Raw genomic sequence first — 18,160 nt, forward strand, 5'->3', positions numbered from 1 at the left:
TTCAGAAGCATGAAATTATAGCTTATTTTTTATAATTGATGCAAGTACCATCCACCTTTCTAAAAGTTACCATGATCAATGTATCAACATAGAAAGTGGATTGGGACAATTTTCACAGTTCAAACCAAAGCTTAATGGCATTCTTAATTAAGTTGAAATTATTTGTGTTTTACTTTTGCACTTTAATCTTGGGCTTTAGCAATTTATGCATCAAAGGCTTTTAGCTACTGTCTAGCAATATAGGAAGTATTTCATTTTAAGTCCAGACTCCTCACCTCCCCCCCACCAACTTCCTCTCAAGTCCCCAAAGCAATACCCCCCCCCAAAAAAAAAGCATATAACATGAGGGGAAAAAACCCTCAACTCAAATGAAGACTGTTTCAAAATGTAAGGAGAAAGGTTTAAAACAAAGGGACCTTGATTTGTAAAAAAATAAATAAAAATGAAACACAAGGATACTGAAAATGCAATTGAGAAGAGTGTACATAACCAAAGCAGTGAAAGAAACAGAGCAGGAAACCCTGTAACCATGGCATGCTATGGAGAGGGTTCTGGAAGCCAGGCAGGATGGCACATTAATAACAAATAAGTACCCAAGGGTGTGAGAAAAAGAGAGGTACAGTATGAAGAGAGAAAGAGAAGGTTCCTTCCCACCCCTACCCCTAAGGACTTCAGAAACTGGAGCCCACCACCTGCTTTAGCAGCCAAAATTTTATTGCAAACAGTCGACTTCCCTGGGAGGTGCACTTATGAGATCCTGCTGATTAGTAATCGAGAGTGTTGTGGGGGGAGGGGAGTGAGGAGGTGAACATCCATAAGGCACATAACAAGGAGCTGGGGTTTGGACTGTATTCGGTTATTTACCTTTTTGCTCCACTTCTATTTTAAGCATCAGGAAGAAAAAAATAAAAAAAAAGAGTGCAAGGAGAAAAGAAAAAAGATTAACATAAATTGACTATTAGTCTTAAGACTGAATTAGTAATAGATGCTAAATATAGGGAGAATAAGAGCTGTACTACTTTGGATAAAGAGAAACAGACAACAGGAAAACCTAGCAGGAGAAAGATTCTAAAGTTACACAAATGAACATGGATCAATCATTTTAGTAGATTAAAGAGGCAATACAGATATGTTGGCATGTTGCTTCACTTAGCGTACCTAAATAAATAATGAAAGCTTTCACTAATGCATGGTATACATACTCTCCCCTCCCCAAAGTCACTCAATAATCTCACCAAGTTCTATTTTATATAGGCATGCATTACACAGCTTCTCTCTCTCTCTCTCTCTCTCTGTCTCTCTCTCTCTCTCTCTCTCTCTCTCTCTCTCTCTCTCTCTCTCTCTCTCTCTCTCATGAGTGAGTGTGCATGCACACACACACATACACACAGATTTAGCTTTATTTTTTCCACATTAGCCTATCACCCTTAAGTTTATCCAACATTGAAATTTTTAAAAGTGAGGGAAAATTAGGAGATTGTTGGCCAATTTATTAAAAAATAAAATATTCTGATTTTTCAATTCACATTTTTTTAAATATTGATAAGGCCACATTTTTATATAAGCATAATTACATTTGATTATGTGGACTTCTGGGTTAAAATAAGTGGTTAATTTCCCTTATTTTTCTCATCTTCTACTCTGTTAAAATTGTATTCAATTTTATTTCCTCCCCCCACCCTTTTTAAGCATTTTTACCCTGAAATCCTTAATAAAATATATATAATCTAAATCTAATACTTAAAAACTAAGCTTATAAAAATTGTAAGCAAAATACATACAAGAGAAAAGCAAGCACAGTAGGCAAGGAAAAAAGGAAGAAAGAAAGTATTGGTTAGCTTATTCAGACATTCTCTTATCATTATCAAATTTATCACATATTAGCAGGCTAGCATGCAGAAACAGTCATACAGAGCATTCAAAGCAAATTCCCCCATCCCACCTCTACAGACTCCCTCCATAAAAGGAAATGCTTCCATAAAACAAACCTGATTAATAGTTACAGGACATGAGCAATCCCCCTCCACCTATGCCCAGCCCCCCACAAACCACCACACCTCCAAATTTAAAAGGATTATATTATTACATGAATAAAGTTACCTAAGAATTCAGTTGCTGAAGAGTCTCCTCATAATTATCAGCAATAAAAAACTATTACACATTATTAGGAGACTTTGAAGTATGTTGCTCGAGTTTCATAAAACCACCAGAGGAAAGGGGATTGTTAAAGCCGTTTTTGATAACAGCAGTAGCCAACTCAACAGGCATTACCCTATTGTATTGACAGCATGAGAGCTCCAAGCTAAGGCTGGATTTATTTGGAATGCTGACTGGCTTTTGTTTTTTATTGCTACTGCTGCTGGTGGTAGTTTGCTTTTTTTGGCGGGTGGGGGGAGAAAGTTTCATGTAGAAACAATTTTAGCCAAATAATAAGCCTCACCCCCTCTACCTCTGCTAGAGTCAACAAGTTTAGTTTCTTAGGTACTCAGTATATACCAGGCACATTGGGTATCATCAGGTAACACACTTATTTCTCTATAATTCATCAGTCTGGGTTTATTTGAGTAAAAATTCAGTTTGGGGCTCTGCAATTCCTACTTAATGACTTGCAGAGAATTTTTTTTGTGTGCACATAATGCATGCACTTATTCCTCGATGAAGAGTGATATTGTACCTGCTTAGAATCAGCAACAATAGGGGAGTTATAGAATGACGAGGATAACAAATCTTTAGACTGCTATACAGCGATATACAATTTGGGATGATAGACGGTTATAGTCAATAACCAATAGCCAAAATAAAATATAGTCAATAAATACAATCCATTAAATATTAATGGAGAGTAAAGTGTTTTCATATACATATATGTGAATAGATAATTTGCCTGAATTACATTAAAGGTTTAAGTAGAAATGTAAAAATTAACACTTTATGTTTGTGTTAATTGAAACAAGCTGAATTCTGGTCTTCAAAGTCTTAATATATTTTACAGAAAAAGATGAAGAAAATCAAGAAGGGAGATTTTGTGATTGAATTTCTTTGTGACTGAATATAAGTATTTTTTTTGTCCTGATAAAAACTGAGCAGTGATATCCAAACTTTAAGGATAACATTTGGGATAAATATTTTAAATATTTAAAATTCCAATCGATATTCAACATTTTCATAGAGACCCTAATAAGAATAAGCAAGTTAATCCAGCCTTATATGTTGTATGTATGTATTTACATATCCATACACACGTGTCAAAATTCTAGTTACTATTTCCCCAGTTAAAGAAAATTTCCAGGCTCCTCTCACAAATAGAGGAGCATAATTAATGGCATTGGCTTTCTTTCCCCAAGTGCCTAATATAAATTGTTATTCGTCCTAAAAAGGCTGGTTTAATTAGTGTACAAAATCAGCCAAGTTCATTTGTACATCTGTAGAACAAACAAATATACATTACCTACCATTGTCAATAAAGGATTGCATGTATATAAGCAGGAAAAAGAATTGGCCTCAGAGAAACTAAGGTAATACATCTGCATCACAAACATGTGTGTGCATGTGTATATACATATATGCAAACAGACTATCTCCAGGACACAAAATGCATGTCATTCTGAATGCTTTTGGACTTTGGTCTACTTGTTATTTTTTTCTCCCCTATGATCTCTGTAGCAATACTATATGGTGTGATTTTTCATGATGAGATAATTAGAAATAAAGTTATGTACAGAAAAATGATTATGAAACTTTGTTGGGCATAAGGGGGTTAAAATGCCATCTGGAGGCTTCGTTTCTCAAGACTTGATAGCTTGTCTTATTTGTTCAGGGGAACATGGGAATGAATGGGACAAATTCTCCTAGCTGCAGGGATGCTCAAGTCTTGTGTATATCTGTGTATGTGACTGTTTAATTATATGTGAGATGTTCAGCTTTTACATGAAACACATATAATGCACCTTTTTATGCATGTTTAGTACCTCAAGTCTACATGTATGCACACTGTTCATGTGTGTATTTAGATTTTACCTGAGATATTTAGGTTTTACATATAAAATGTATACATGTGCATCTCTGTGCATATTTAAGGACTGAAACCATACTAAATCCTTAGTATTGCTAATTGTTCCTGTTGAATTCATTCATATCTAAAAATTTCCATGAATACTGAAATTGTTTGGCATTCAATATAGAGGAAGAAAAACACATTTTAGGATTTGTAAGTTCCTGGAGGATTTGTTTTGAATAGTTATTGGCATAGTGCCATGTGACAAAAGATATAAAACAAATGTTATTTAATGATGACATCATTTCCATCCAATCAGTAAACTGTAGAAAAAGGCATGCAAATTCGACTTGAGCATGGAGGAGAAACATAATGGAAGAGGAAAATATGACAGGCAGAGCTAAAAAAGAGCAGGAGATAGAGGAGACAGATAATAGAGAACATGATAAATGGCAACTTTTTTTTTAATGTAGCATGGGGAGAAGAGAGAGAAAGATGACAGAAATCATGGCATTGGAAATGCTTAAGAATGATTTTAAAAGAGCCATCTAACAGGTAGATTTTTTTTTTCAATCCTATTGAAAATTGGTACAAATAAAACTGTGGCACCACTACATTGTACGATTCTACTTTCTTAATGTGTCATTAGGAGGGAAAGAAAAGCCACAGACCCATTGCTGCCTCGTGCCAACATCTAGGAAATGAACATGAACTGAATGACCAGTAAAGAGAACAAATAACTTTTCTGAATATGTTTCTGTGTTAAAAGTTTAGTGCTCACACACAATGGACTAGACTTCTGAACAGCTGAAAAGGTAAAAAAATTTCTGAACGTTAGAATGACCAGGAGACTTCCAAACTTTTCCCCCTTTCAAACAGCATGAGAAATTACTGAAGTCTGAAAATAATATGTGCATAATACTGTTCTTGGTCTATGGCCTGGGTTACAGGGACTGGCTCCAGGGAGACACAACTCTTGGCAGCTCTGACTCATTCCATTGTTAGGGTCAGGACGTGAATCCCTTTTTTAATTGGAGGATTGAAACCATGCTAAATTCAAGTAAAAGCGACTTTATGGAACAGAATAATTTTGGTTAGCTCCAAACAACACAGTTCCTCTAGTGGCAAGAAGAGAATGATTATATAAGCCACCGATATTACACACGGGGGAATGGAACTAAAGATCAGTGCTCACAGTAGGCTTCCAATCCTACAAATGGTACAGGGGGAAAAAAGGAAACGCACACAGAAAAGCATCCATTTCACAGTTACATGGGAATACACAGCAACAATGAAACAAAAAGATGATCTGTGTTTGGCCTTTAACTGAAACTCCATAATTCTAAATCAATTTAACAGTAGAAAGTCCTTTGGAGGGATGACTTCAAAGTTTTTTTTTCTTTTTTAAACATGTTAAAAGAATAACCACTATGATGAGCAGTTTGAATGTGACGAGTCTCATGCCAGAACTCAATTCTTTTCATTTCTAAGTCTATCAATGCTGATTTCGGCATTCTTCCTGATCAGATTTTATACGTGAGGAAAAAACGCTGATATCCGGTGACTATGTGCAAAGAACTCTGGCTTCCAATAGTCATTTGGCCACTTGTCCCTTAAAAATGGCAGGAGGTAATTACAGAAAGTGGCTCAAAATGTGTCACAAAAAAATTAGGTATGACAAACTTAAGCTTTCAAGATGACCCAAAGGGTACAGCTAAATGGGAGCTGAATAAATATAAAAGAGGATTTCAAAATATAAATTCTGGTTATTAGAAATGTGAAGACTTCATTTTCTTATGCTGCTGTTGATTACTATTTATAATTTTCATTGTGTATATATATATATATGTATATATAAATGGAATTTATTAAGATGCTACTAACAACAGGTGCTTTTCCACAATTACTGTATTCAATGTATTTCCTTTATATTGATTTTGCTTAGTGGTATGGACAAATCTGCTGTTGAACTGGGCAAAGAAAAATGAGCAACCAAGGAAGCATTTCCTCCATGGTGACTTTCACCATGTACCAAAGTAACCACAGCAGCAGGTAGTCTTTCAAGGGACTCACGATTAAAATTGAAGTCAATTCCTTCTTTAGAAAGCTGTGAGCCAAACCAATTTGTCAGCAACTGGTATTGGGCAGAAGTACAAATTTCTATCTGGCCTATTGAATAGCTAATTCAAGTTTGTTTTCTGGAAAAACACTAGCCTTAAAAGCCAAACACTTAAGAACACAGACAGACACTTGGCCAGCGTCACATTATGGCTTCCTTCCACACTTGGTGAAGCTAATTGGAGGCCCTAGTCTGTAAGTGCTCTGCATGCAAAATGGTTCTGTAGGCCATAAACGTATGCTTCTCTTGCATGGAGTTGTGTTCCAGCATCAATTGGAAAGGTTAGAGGAAGTGAACAAGAACAAAACATTTATACTTACTATAAGGGACACATTCATATTGGACTTCAAGGTATTTATATGTTCCAGGACAAGGGTCAGGAAACACATCTGACCCAGTAACTACTATGCATTGTGTTCGGTTGTTACACCTGTAATGGAGGAAAGAGGGAAGAGAAAAATTAGTTAATTTAAACTGAGATTTTCATACGTAATTCCCTATCAACTTAATGAAGCTACACAATCAACCAGTATTAGGTCAATTGAGGTTCAAAAATCAAGTTTGTCAAGAAAGCATAATTTAATTCCTTGGTATTTAATTTTGCAATGTCTATGAATCTAGACTTTATTAGAGATTGTAATACAATTCACTGCAAGATGGAAGTAATTGATCTTGCATGATGCAACAGTCATGTTTATTAAAATTTTATTTCTCTACCATTCAGCTATTCAAAATATACTATCAAGTGTAAAAAACAATAGAAACATAAACTTTTAAATGTGAACTGAGAAAGGAAAAGAGGTACAGAGAGAGAGAGAGAGAGAGAGAGACAGAGAGAGAGAGAGAGAGAGAGAGAGAAGGAATAAGAAATGGAGGGAAAGAAGAATTAGGCCAGAGGGAGAGGGAGAGAAAGGGAAAGAGACAGAGAGAGACAGAGAGAGACCAAGACATAGAATGTGCTTAGAAATTAAAACAGAAAATCCTAGCTGGTTATTCCTTTTAGCAAACAAGAAGAAAATAATCAGTTGAGGCCATTCTAAGAATTCGTCACTAACTTACTGGGCTATGACAAGATAGTTTCATGAGACATATATATGTGAAATTATTTGTTCATGGTCATAAAGCTAGTAAATGTCAGAAGCAAGATTTGAACTTTGGTCCTGTTGACTATAAGTCCAATACTCTATTCACTGGCTAAATTGCCCACCAAAGGGAAAGAAATATAGCCATGAAGGCAATGGTTTGGCCTTTGGCAACTTGACAAATAATTTCTCTACCATAGGCATTTTTCACACTCCTGAATACAAAATCACAGGCCATTGTGAAATATACCCTTTATAAATGTTCTTCTCCAAACATAATGCTAAAATTAATAAATTATTTTGTATAAATTCACACAATGAAAGGATACAGATTATGATTAGAGAAGGGATACATATGAGATTATGATTTAATAATTCCCTGGAATAGTCTATCTTGTTATGACAAATTAAAATGCTAATTTATTATGATGATGAAACTCTTTCAGATATAGATATCTATATTAGACAGAATATGTATTGATTGAGAAAAATGATACATATTCAATATTTGTACATCACTATCTTCATGTATTTTTTATTCACCTGCATCAATATTATACATTTCTGGAAGGAGTCATTAGACAAAGGTTAGGTTCTCCAGATTTGAAATATAACAAATTAGGAAATTAAAATCCCGAAAATTAACTAAGGTCTAGTTAGTAGTGGAGCCAAGAATCAAAATCAAATCCTCAGAATGATTAGGTAGTTCACTGCTAAATTGTTGGCTCCAGAAAATGAAACTAATAGGCTCATCTATTAGGAAGTGGAAAGCATTGTGTAGGTCAAGTCCAAACCCTCTCATTTTACAGAAGAGGAAAGTGAATCTCAGAGAGGTTAAATAACTTGCCCAAGGTCAATTCTAAGTGGATTATTCAGAGTCTGTTTATTTGGTTTTGTTTGGCATCATCAGTAGTGGGCAAGCACTGAGAAGAGAAGGAAGAAATATTTATTACTGAAAAATCAAACAGATAATTTTTTGGAGGGAGAACAGAAGGGGGTATGACCTTTTTAATAATTGGACTGCAGTCTCAAATCAGATTTGTCTTGGCTCCTTGGAAAGATCACAAAATCTGAATTAGTTTTTAGATTTTAATATGACAAAATTTAAAAGAGTAATACAGGTCAAAGTGTAATACGATGACCTTGAAGAGGAAGTCTTGTACTGTATCTGAATTATATTATAATGAATATTACTCAAATAAGATCAAAACTATTAATGGCAATTTTATTTTGATTAAATTATGCCTTCTCATAAATACACCGCTGGTATAGTAATTTTGAGCACATGGATAACATGAATGTAATAATGCCCAAGCTTATTTGAAATGACTTTTAAAAAAATTACTAAAGCAATTATCTGCTTCTACTTTTTTTTTTCCCTTTGAAAAAGAAAAGTGTCTGTGTGTTGTATAAGTAAAATAAGAAGTGTGGATCCTGGTAAAAATTTGTGTTCTGTCATTTTATATAGGAGCCAGATGCTATGTTTTTAAGTTCCACTGTAGCCCAAATGACAAAACTTACTGAAGAAAGTACACACACAGCTCTGTAATGTCTCTCTCTCACACACACACCCACACACACCCACACACACCCACACCCACACCCCCCAAAAAAAGAGAAGAAAGCAATGCCAAATTTACATAAAACTCCCATGATAAGATTATTCATCCACTTAATGTTACTAATCTAGAACATCATAGAATCATAAATTTAGAGCAAGTTGGGACCCCCAAGTTCATCTAGTCCAACTCTTTTCTGTTTCTCTCCTGCCAACTTATTTTTCCCCTTCAATAGATGAAGGAACTGAACCATTCAGAAAGAGATGACATGACTTGCCTAAGCACACTCAAGTAAGAAAGTGGTCAAATTTGAATAGATTTTCTGACTCCATACTTAGAATGCCTCAAATTCATTTTGAGCTGTTTTTCCTACTTGAGAAAGCACATTTGTGCTTGTGGTTCCATATAACTACAGATGTCTTCAATGATCTAAGACATATATAATGAAATAAAAGTTAGATTTAAGAAAAAAGAGAAGAAAGTAAAAACATGATCTATTTGAGGTTCATGCCCATTACCTTGGCTGCAAATTTTAAATATGCATAAATAGCATGTCTAACATATTATTATATTTATTGCTTGTTTTTAAAATGGTCTTGTGATTTCATTAGGATTGGGATCTCCCAATAAGGAAGCTCCATCAACCAACATAGATTATCACTTGCTCCACAACATGAAGTCTAGATGGTTACCTGAGCTACTCTAAAAGATAATTATATTTCCTAGTCTCAGAGTCAGTGTCAGAGAAAAGACTTGAATCCATTCTATACAAACTCTCTAACCATCTCCTTACACATGTAAAGATTAAAATTTGGGGAGAGACTGATAGAGGTAGAAATTAGTTTCTCTCTGTAGGGAGTATTATATTTTTTGGAGGTTTATTAAGGATTAAAATATAAAGAAAATACAAGTAAGGAAAAGCACATGGCTAGGCCCAGAGAGCCTATTCAAGAGCACTCACATCTTGCCAGCTAGGTGGAGAGCCGCGTGTGCTCTGAAGCGGAAGTAAAAAAAAAGGCAGAGCCCATTCACAACCAGGTTAAATACTCCATCTCGCTCTCGGCCCAGGTGAGGTTTCAGTGAGATTAGAGGGCATTCTGGGGAAGTGGAGCAAGGACTTCTGGGGATTGAAGTCCTGGATTCAAGTCTGTTTTTACACACACTATATCATGGTACTTTTGAACTATAGTAATTAATCCCTTATTCTTCCGAATATTTTTTAGGCAAATGTGTTTTATAAATTTATACATAAATATTTTCTATGCAAAATGTATGAATATGAGTATGTGTTAGGAGGGAGAGACTAGGAAATTGTGAAATCCATGAATATTTCTTAAAAGAAAAAAATAAGTCCCTACTTTATTAAAATTCTTAGAAATCTTTGTTAATGACTGAGATTTTTTTCCACCTAACTCAAAATTTAAAACGCCATCAAAGTAAAAGGCATCCTTATTCTCAGAATTTATTACTTAACCATAGCAATGAGAGTGATATAAAGATATAAAGAAGAAAATCAACTGGAATCACTTTCTCATAATATTACTAATATTGCTGGCTACTTTAAGCAAAGTTTCCAAGGAAGTGAGAGAAGGAAAAGATCATTTCCAACATAGACCAAAAGAGGACACTTCCATTTTGGTTTGGGAACTGAGCACCTTCAGCCTATGGGGGAGGAAGATGGGAAATCTGGTGAAATGACACAGATTAACACAGAAATAAGAACCTTTCCTGCATAAAATGAGAAGTGGGAAAGCCTTGTCAGTTACTACAATTACTCTCCCTATCGCTCAACTCCCAGATTATTTGACACCAGATCATGGAAGTCCCAGATAGCTTCTGGAATCACATTTTAAAACAGAGAACTAAGAACGGGTGTCATCTCCCATCTCCAGCCCCTCCTGAGGCTCAAGTCAGCTGTAAAGTATCTTTCAATAAATCCATTAAGTCATGCAAATTTTATGCACTGGAATAGAGAGACAGGTACTTAAGCCATAATTTCCTTAACAAAGGGAGATCCTCAGTGAAAAAAAGGTTTACTATCAGTGCAGATTGGCACCTTCTATACAACTTAATGTCTTAAAAAAAGTTGCCTAAAATCCTGAGAGATTAAGTGACTTTTCCTACATGTATTGTTAAGTGTAGTTCAGTCTTGCCCGACTCTTTACAATGCCATTTGGGGATTTCTAGGCAAAGATACTGGAGTGGTTTGGCATTTTCTTCTCCAGGTCATTTACAGAGGAGGAAACTGAGTTAAACAAGGTCAAGTGACTTGCACAGGGTCATACAACTAGTTTATTGAGGTCAAACATGAATTCAGGAAGATGAGTACTCCTGACTGAGCTTGTTACTCCATCCACTGTAACACCTAGCTGCCTTTTCCTACATGTAGGAGAACTAAATTATAATCCTTTGTGTTTTAAGAAAAAATAGAAAATGTCACTAACTCAGCCATGTAACTATACACAAGTGTGGAATAGGCAGTCTTAAGATGAAGGGAGTTTCCCCTACTGAAAGTCTTGAAGTAATGGTTGGATGATTATTTAATAGGCATGATATAAAATTGGTGCTTTTTTAGGTGCTGGTTGGACTAGGACTCTGAGGTCCTTTCTCATGGGTGAGACTATATATTAAATAGGCAAGTACAAAGGAGTAGTATTTTTAGGGGAAATATCATGAGCTCTATTTGGGGTATTTTGATTCAGTCATAGATACAGAGAAGTCATGTTTAAATTTACTTAGACAAAGTCAATAATCTTTACATGGAAACAGAATATCTGTCAGTCTAACTACTCTTTTTTGGGTATCCACATATTCTTTCTAATAAAAGAGAAAAAATTTTATGAGGGAAAGATTAATATTTTAAATCCCCTCGTGTAATAAGATACATTCTGATTAAAAAGTAATAATATAATTCAAAAAATAAAACTAAGGAATTCATTATATTAATTCCAATTGGGCTATTATTAATTTAAGCATATAGACAGATAAGATCAAACTATCCAGAAGGAAAAAATAACATTTTAAAGTAAATTAATCTTATATGACTTGAAAACAATAAAAGGTTCTGTGTGACCAAATGGACCTGAATTCTATATGGGCCCCATACTTTATGAATCTATGATACAAGAAGTAAAATTACTTCCAATTACCAAAAAAAATTTATATACTATTACGGAAAAAAATTTCACTACCCTGAAAATTTTCTTAATCAATGCAATTATTTCTATGCATACGTATTGTGGGCTTAATTCATATAACTCTTTCCAACTAAAAACACAATCTGAGATATGGCTATTTCCTGGAATTTGACTTTCCTGGAACATAAACATTAAGACATTTAATTATGTCTGTTTTTTGTTAAATCTAAACTACTTCCTCCTACTTTTAAGGTACCTTTAATCTCTGATAATTCAAGTTTCTAAATGAGTGATACATAGAAAGAATTTAATGTCCACCTTTGAAGATTTTTCCCTATTATTGTATTATACCTCTTACGATAAGATTTTGACTTCATTCCTTGCTACATATCAAATATGTGAAGCAGGATGGCAAAGGGGATAGCGACCTGACCCAGAACCAGGACAGCTTTGGTTCAAACCCTTTGTGACACATAATTCCCCAATGATGGGATCCTCTGGAAGTTAAAGCACCTGTCAATGGACTTAGTCAGGAATATAAATCTCAAGAAGAAACAAGGGCTACTAATAAAGTATATAAGGATCCCGATGGGCACATACCAGCTGAGAAAACCAGATAAAAACATTTACCTACATTTTATTGCATTTTTATTTATCTTCTTTAATATTTTTCCAATAACATTTTAACTGATTCTTGCTGTACTCAGAGTAGCCTGCAGTGTATGTGTTGGGCATTTGTGTCCTGAGAAGTTAGAAAGAAGTTGCTGAAGTTACTAAATGATTAAAGAGTTCCCAAAACAATGAAATCACAATGAAATCTATTCTCCATGTATTGAATAAATAACACATGTGGCTTAAAACTGAAATGTCAGGTTGAGACAGAAAGTTATTTCTGTATATGCTAATCTATCATCATCCTAGTAAGAGGCAAGTATCATCTCACATCTGAAAAATGAAGATGCAAAAAGGGGAAAACAAAACATCACAACCAACAAGAAAACAATCATAAAATTCAGAGATTTCCATATAAGTTCTGGAACATGCAATGATAACACCTCCAAAAAGGAAAAAAAAAGGCAAATTTTACTCTCATAGGTCAAAGAGCCCGGCTTATTCCACATGTATTGAATTATTACACTTTGCTACTCATTCTTACAATTTTTTTCCACTTCATCTAAAGTGAGAAATTCCCATTCAGAAATAAGGCCAGTTGATTCTGTCTTCTCAAGAGAGGATGGAAAAAAAAATCTTGAAAAAGAATACCTTCAAGTTACAGTCTAATTAACTTCTGAAATACAAAGGGGGAAAAAAAAAACAATAAATCCAGCACATTTCCAGGAATAAAGTTAATTCTAAAAGCCTTTTAAGACATTGCGCTGGTATATGTCCAGAACTTATATGAGAAAAAGGACCTTAAAAAAAAACTTAAGGGGGCAGCTGGGCAGCTCAGTGGATTGAGAGCTAGCCCTAGAGACGGGAGGTCCTAGGTTCAAATCTGGCTTCAGACACTTCCCAGCTGTGTGACCCTGGGCAAGTCACTTGACCACCATTGCCTAGCCCTTACCACTCTTCTGCCTTGGAGCCAATACACAGTATTGACTCCAAGATGGAAGGTAAGGGTTTAAAAAAAAAAAAAACTTAAAACATCATAGCAAATGGCACTTATTCAAGCAGTCCAATGACTATTTATTCATTTATTATCTATTATGTTATAGTAGGTATAATGGAATGGTGGAAGAGAAATAAGGTCCCGTTGGTTGACCTGATCTCAAGGGTGTTTAGGATCATAACTTAAGAATCATGTCATCCAATGTCCCACCCAACACCATAATCACTATAATTTGCAGCAGGTAGTTATCTAGCTTTTGCTTTATTAATAATATATAGTTTGAACATAACAAAATCTAATGTTTTGTTTTGCTTTGAACCTATAAACTCATCAATATAGACAGAAATCTCACTCTACCAATGAAGATCAACAAACTCTTCCATAATTTATAGTCTGAGAGAGTTTTTTGGGGCCAAGAAAGGTTAAGTTACTTAACTTTAAATGACAACGGTCACACCACTAGTAAAGAGTTAGAAGCACAACTTGAACCCTCAATTCAGAACTCCAGAAAATCAGGGTATATTATAAGATACAATGGTAACATTTAGAGCACTCAATATTCACAATGACAAAACAAGATTAATTTATTACAAGAAAATAAATACAATTTTTGACAAGACACATAGTAACAGTTGATTTTATGTTCAATAGAAGCATATGAATAATTCAAAAACCACAGTTGTGCACAGATCAAAAGCAATTTTGTGGAAAGTTATCTGTTTTGTTTTTGTCCCTAACCACTGTGAGGGAAATAAAATGCTAAAGCCTGGTTTTTGAACTATTCAAACACTTTTCTTCCTTTATCATTTAAAGTGTAAAAACAAAACAAAATGAGGGTGTATTTTTACAAACTACAGGTGTCAATTAGTATAATCAGAAAGCAAATTCTTTAAAACTAATTTAATAATTAAATTAGCATGATTAAATCTGTCGTATAAGCAGAACTATCTACTAATCTGGACTGGCTCTTTACATGACAGATAGATAAATGTATGCCCCTCGCCCCCTCCCCAAACAAGAATTTCCACAGATCTGCAAAAATTAAAGTGGCAGAAGGAAAAAAAAATTCCTTTTTCATGTGTCATCTTCTCTGTGTTGTGTAAATTTTTTCCGTGTGCACAGTTTTAAAAGGAGCAGTACTTCTCATGCTAATTTGTTTCCATTGCAACTCTAATCTTGACTTGTACAATGCCCAACAAATTGCTTTTACTCTTCTTTTGATTATCTTATGCTCATTATTACACTTTACCAAGTGCAAAGTATGGAGATGAGATTCTATGTGTAATCTATTGTGTGAGGTGTTTTAATCAATAGTCTTGTTCTGCTGATTAAGCAGGGGCTTGTGTTTTGGCAAGATAACATTAGTTTCTCCAGTCATGCTCCAAAAACCATTGGGAATCTTCAGCAGATCATTAGATATGCTACAATAAAGCTTTGGTACATTCTCTTTTCTTCCTTAAATTACTTCTTCACTGTCCTATCATTCCCCGTCACTGATGGCACTGCATTATTATTATAGCTCCCCTGAAACTCGCACCAGAGCTATGTCTCCAGGCCATAGGACGCCATTTTCAATTGAAGCTTCTGCTTGAAAATATAAATTAAGAAAATTTCATTATCTCCTGCCAGGGGCCATTATTCACCAGTGTTCTATGGAAGATTAAAAATGCAAAATCTACGGACTTGAACAAATACTCTAGCATTCAAATGAAAAGCTCTGCCGATTATGACAGGAACCTAAAACTCAACTACAGCTGAAGTTTGAAGAGTCATCACCAGAATCAATATTGTACTAAACTTGTAGGGGGTGGAGGAATTCTGAGCTCCAGAGAGGGAAGTGCCAAGCTTGTGAAAACACATGGTTTTCATTAGTGACTGCTGTCCTCTGAAACATTTCACTTTTAGAAGATTAGTAATCTCAGGCGATAAGGATCAAAGCACTAAAGCTTAAAGAGACCTCAGGAATCAACTAAACTAATCCTTCAAGCCTAGGAATGAGGAACCTGAGACCCCAAGAATTTAAGTGACTTGCTCAAGCCATACAGGTAATAAGCATTCAATGGAATTTGAACTCAGGATCTCCATCCTCTGACTCCAAATCTCACCTTTTATTTTTTTTAAAGAAACCCTTATGATCTGTCTTAGAATTGATACCGTGTATTGGTTCTAAGATAGAATAGCATTAAAGGCTAGGCAATGGAGATTAAGTGCTTGCTCAGGGTCACAGAGCTAAGAAGCGACGGAGGCCAGATTTGAATCCAAGGTCTTCCATCTCTAGACCTGGCTCTCAATCCACTGCTCCATAAATCTCTTTTTCCCCCCTCAACTATGTCTGTTCTTGGGATTAAAAAAATGCCTATGGTTTGAAGATTAAATAAATCTGTTGAGGCTTCAGAGCATCATTTGATAACACCAATACCTTGAGGTCTATTCAGGACATCCCCATGAGTACCCTAACATACATAAAGTCATCATTGAAAATAAGTTATGTATTTCCCAAAGAATAGTTTCTTCCTGGTCCTATCACTAAAGTAAAACCATTCTCTATTCCAAGCTTGCCTTAAAGCATTACAGTTCAAGAGAGGGCTATGTTCTTTCTAGGTGGGTAAGTTGGAGAGAAAAAAGCCCAAATAAGCCCACAGGTTTATAAACACAAAAGATGCAAAAACAAACAAAAACACTGAACAAAGAAAACAAAACATGCTGACATCCTCAACCACAGCTAACTTGTCTCACCTTTAAATGCAATCTCCATTAAAACAGAAACACACATTTTACTAGATTACCTATAAATATAATTTAATGACAACAAAACAAAAATGAGGTATCCATCCAGCAAATTGTCATCCCTATTTCTTAGAGAATCGTGTGTCCTTGTTGGCACATCAAAGGACCATAAAAGACAGTATGTCTCCCCATGGTTCTATAATCTGGCAAGGAAAGAAAAGGGGGACATAGAGAATATACTCCTGTACCAATCTCTGGGGCATCTCAAACCCTCCTTGTGTTCAAATGTGGCACCTTTCCTCAATATAAAGAGAATTCTCAAGGAAATCACCCAACAAATAGATCCAGACTTACTTCCCATCTCTACTATTTACTACCCAGGCAAGTCCCTTAACTTCGATAATCCTCAGTTTCTTCATCTGTAGAATCTGAGGGTTAGAATAAATTCTATTTAAGGTCCTTTCTAGTCTTTAATCCTATGATCATTATTACTTCAATCCAAGTATATATGAAATGTTCCAAAGAATTTAGCATAGCCAAGAACTTTTTCTCTCCTTACCATACCAAAATGACTACTACATCTTTACAGATAAATGGAGATGGAAAACTGAACAGAATGTTACATCAAATCTTTGGGAGAAAGTAAACTGTTGTTTATTTATAACAAGATGTTCTTTAATCATCTCAACTTCCACACCATAGGGCTAAGGAAAATGGGTTCAGCGTTCTTTAAATATTTAATAATGATGATTTGTGAGTCTTACTAATTACTAAGTAAACATAACATTAGGAAACTAAATGATGTGTAATTAATATGGCAAAAAGAGGTGTTCCATAATAATGTCGTTTGTCAAATAAATATGTGCTCATAATTAATTTAATAATTTGAATTGTCCAGAGTATTACTATCAGTCATACAAAATTTCTAAGTTCGGAATTATTGAGTTGTTATCATAAGGATCAGCATTTTAGAGACTGCGAAATTCATCAATGAAAGGGCAATCTCTACACTCTTATAATCACTGAGTAAATATCAATGCTTGTAACATTCATATGTTGGAAAACCTTGATATGAGTTTTGTTCAAGTCAGCTTTTAATTTCATGGTTATTTTTAATATATTTAAACCTTTCAGAAAAAAAAAGCCTAGATAATATTTTAAAGGTTAGTATCAATAAGATTATGTTCTAGGGGGGAAAAGGTTTATCATTTTAATAATACCCTTAAAAGTACCAAATATGTCAGAACTCCTCCTTTCTAAACTAGTAGGTTCTAGTGGGGAGGATGTTTGTTACTATAGCTCTGCAGTACAGCAAAAAAGGGACAAGCTGTAACATAGAGAGGGGAAAATCCCGCAGAGAACATCGAGTACACTAGCATACGGCCACAGTGCAGAGCAGCCCCGCACACCATGGGGCTGACAGTAAAAGCTATTTTAACTCATCACTAGAATTTCGTCCTTCTTTTCATCCATGCCTTGGCATTGACAACTTCTGTAACAGAGTTGAAAGTGGAACTTGATTCTCTGTTTCTTTATTGTGATTCTTTGTATAAAATGTTCAGGTAGAGATTACAACAGCAAAGTGGTTTATCAGTCAAGTTAATTAGTCTATATCTTAAACTACATATTAATAATTTAACACAACTTAAATCTACCCTGCCCTAAAACTCTGAAAATTGCTAAAATGAACATTTTAAAGTGGTAAAGATGATCTATTAAAAGGGGGGGAAAGCTTCCAATACATTACAAACCATGATAATTCCTTACAGTTTTTACTGGACCTTTGGGTCAGTTTAATGCAAATTAGGCTCCACTCATTCAGAGCCTTATTAATCCAGTACAAAATCTCTTGTTTGCAGAAATGCACATTCAACATAAATGTACTTGCGTTTATTAGCGAAATAAGACATTTATTTACAAAGCAGGCCACTGA

The 18,160-nt window shown here is 34.9% G+C and overlaps 1 protein-coding gene across 19 annotated transcripts in view; it reads right to left on the reverse strand.

Moving 5' to 3' along the window:
* ADGRL2 (adhesion G protein-coupled receptor L2) overlaps positions 1-18,160 on the reverse strand; it is an 894,229-nt gene that overhangs the window by 58,650 nt on the left and 817,419 nt on the right. For all 19 annotated transcript variants that reach the window (XM_056815432.1, XM_056815435.1, XM_056815438.1 and 16 more), the window contains one exon: positions 6,434-6,543. In XM_056815432.1, the coding sequence (XP_056671410.1) occupies positions 6,434-6,543 (110 nt within the window). The remainder of the gene's footprint in view (positions 1-6,433; positions 6,544-18,160) is intronic.

Source organism: Monodelphis domestica, chromosome 2 (assembly GCF_027887165.1).
Source record: "Monodelphis domestica isolate mMonDom1 chromosome 2, mMonDom1.pri, whole genome shotgun sequence".
Classification (NCBI taxonomy): domain Eukaryota; kingdom Metazoa; phylum Chordata; class Mammalia; order Didelphimorphia; family Didelphidae; genus Monodelphis; species Monodelphis domestica.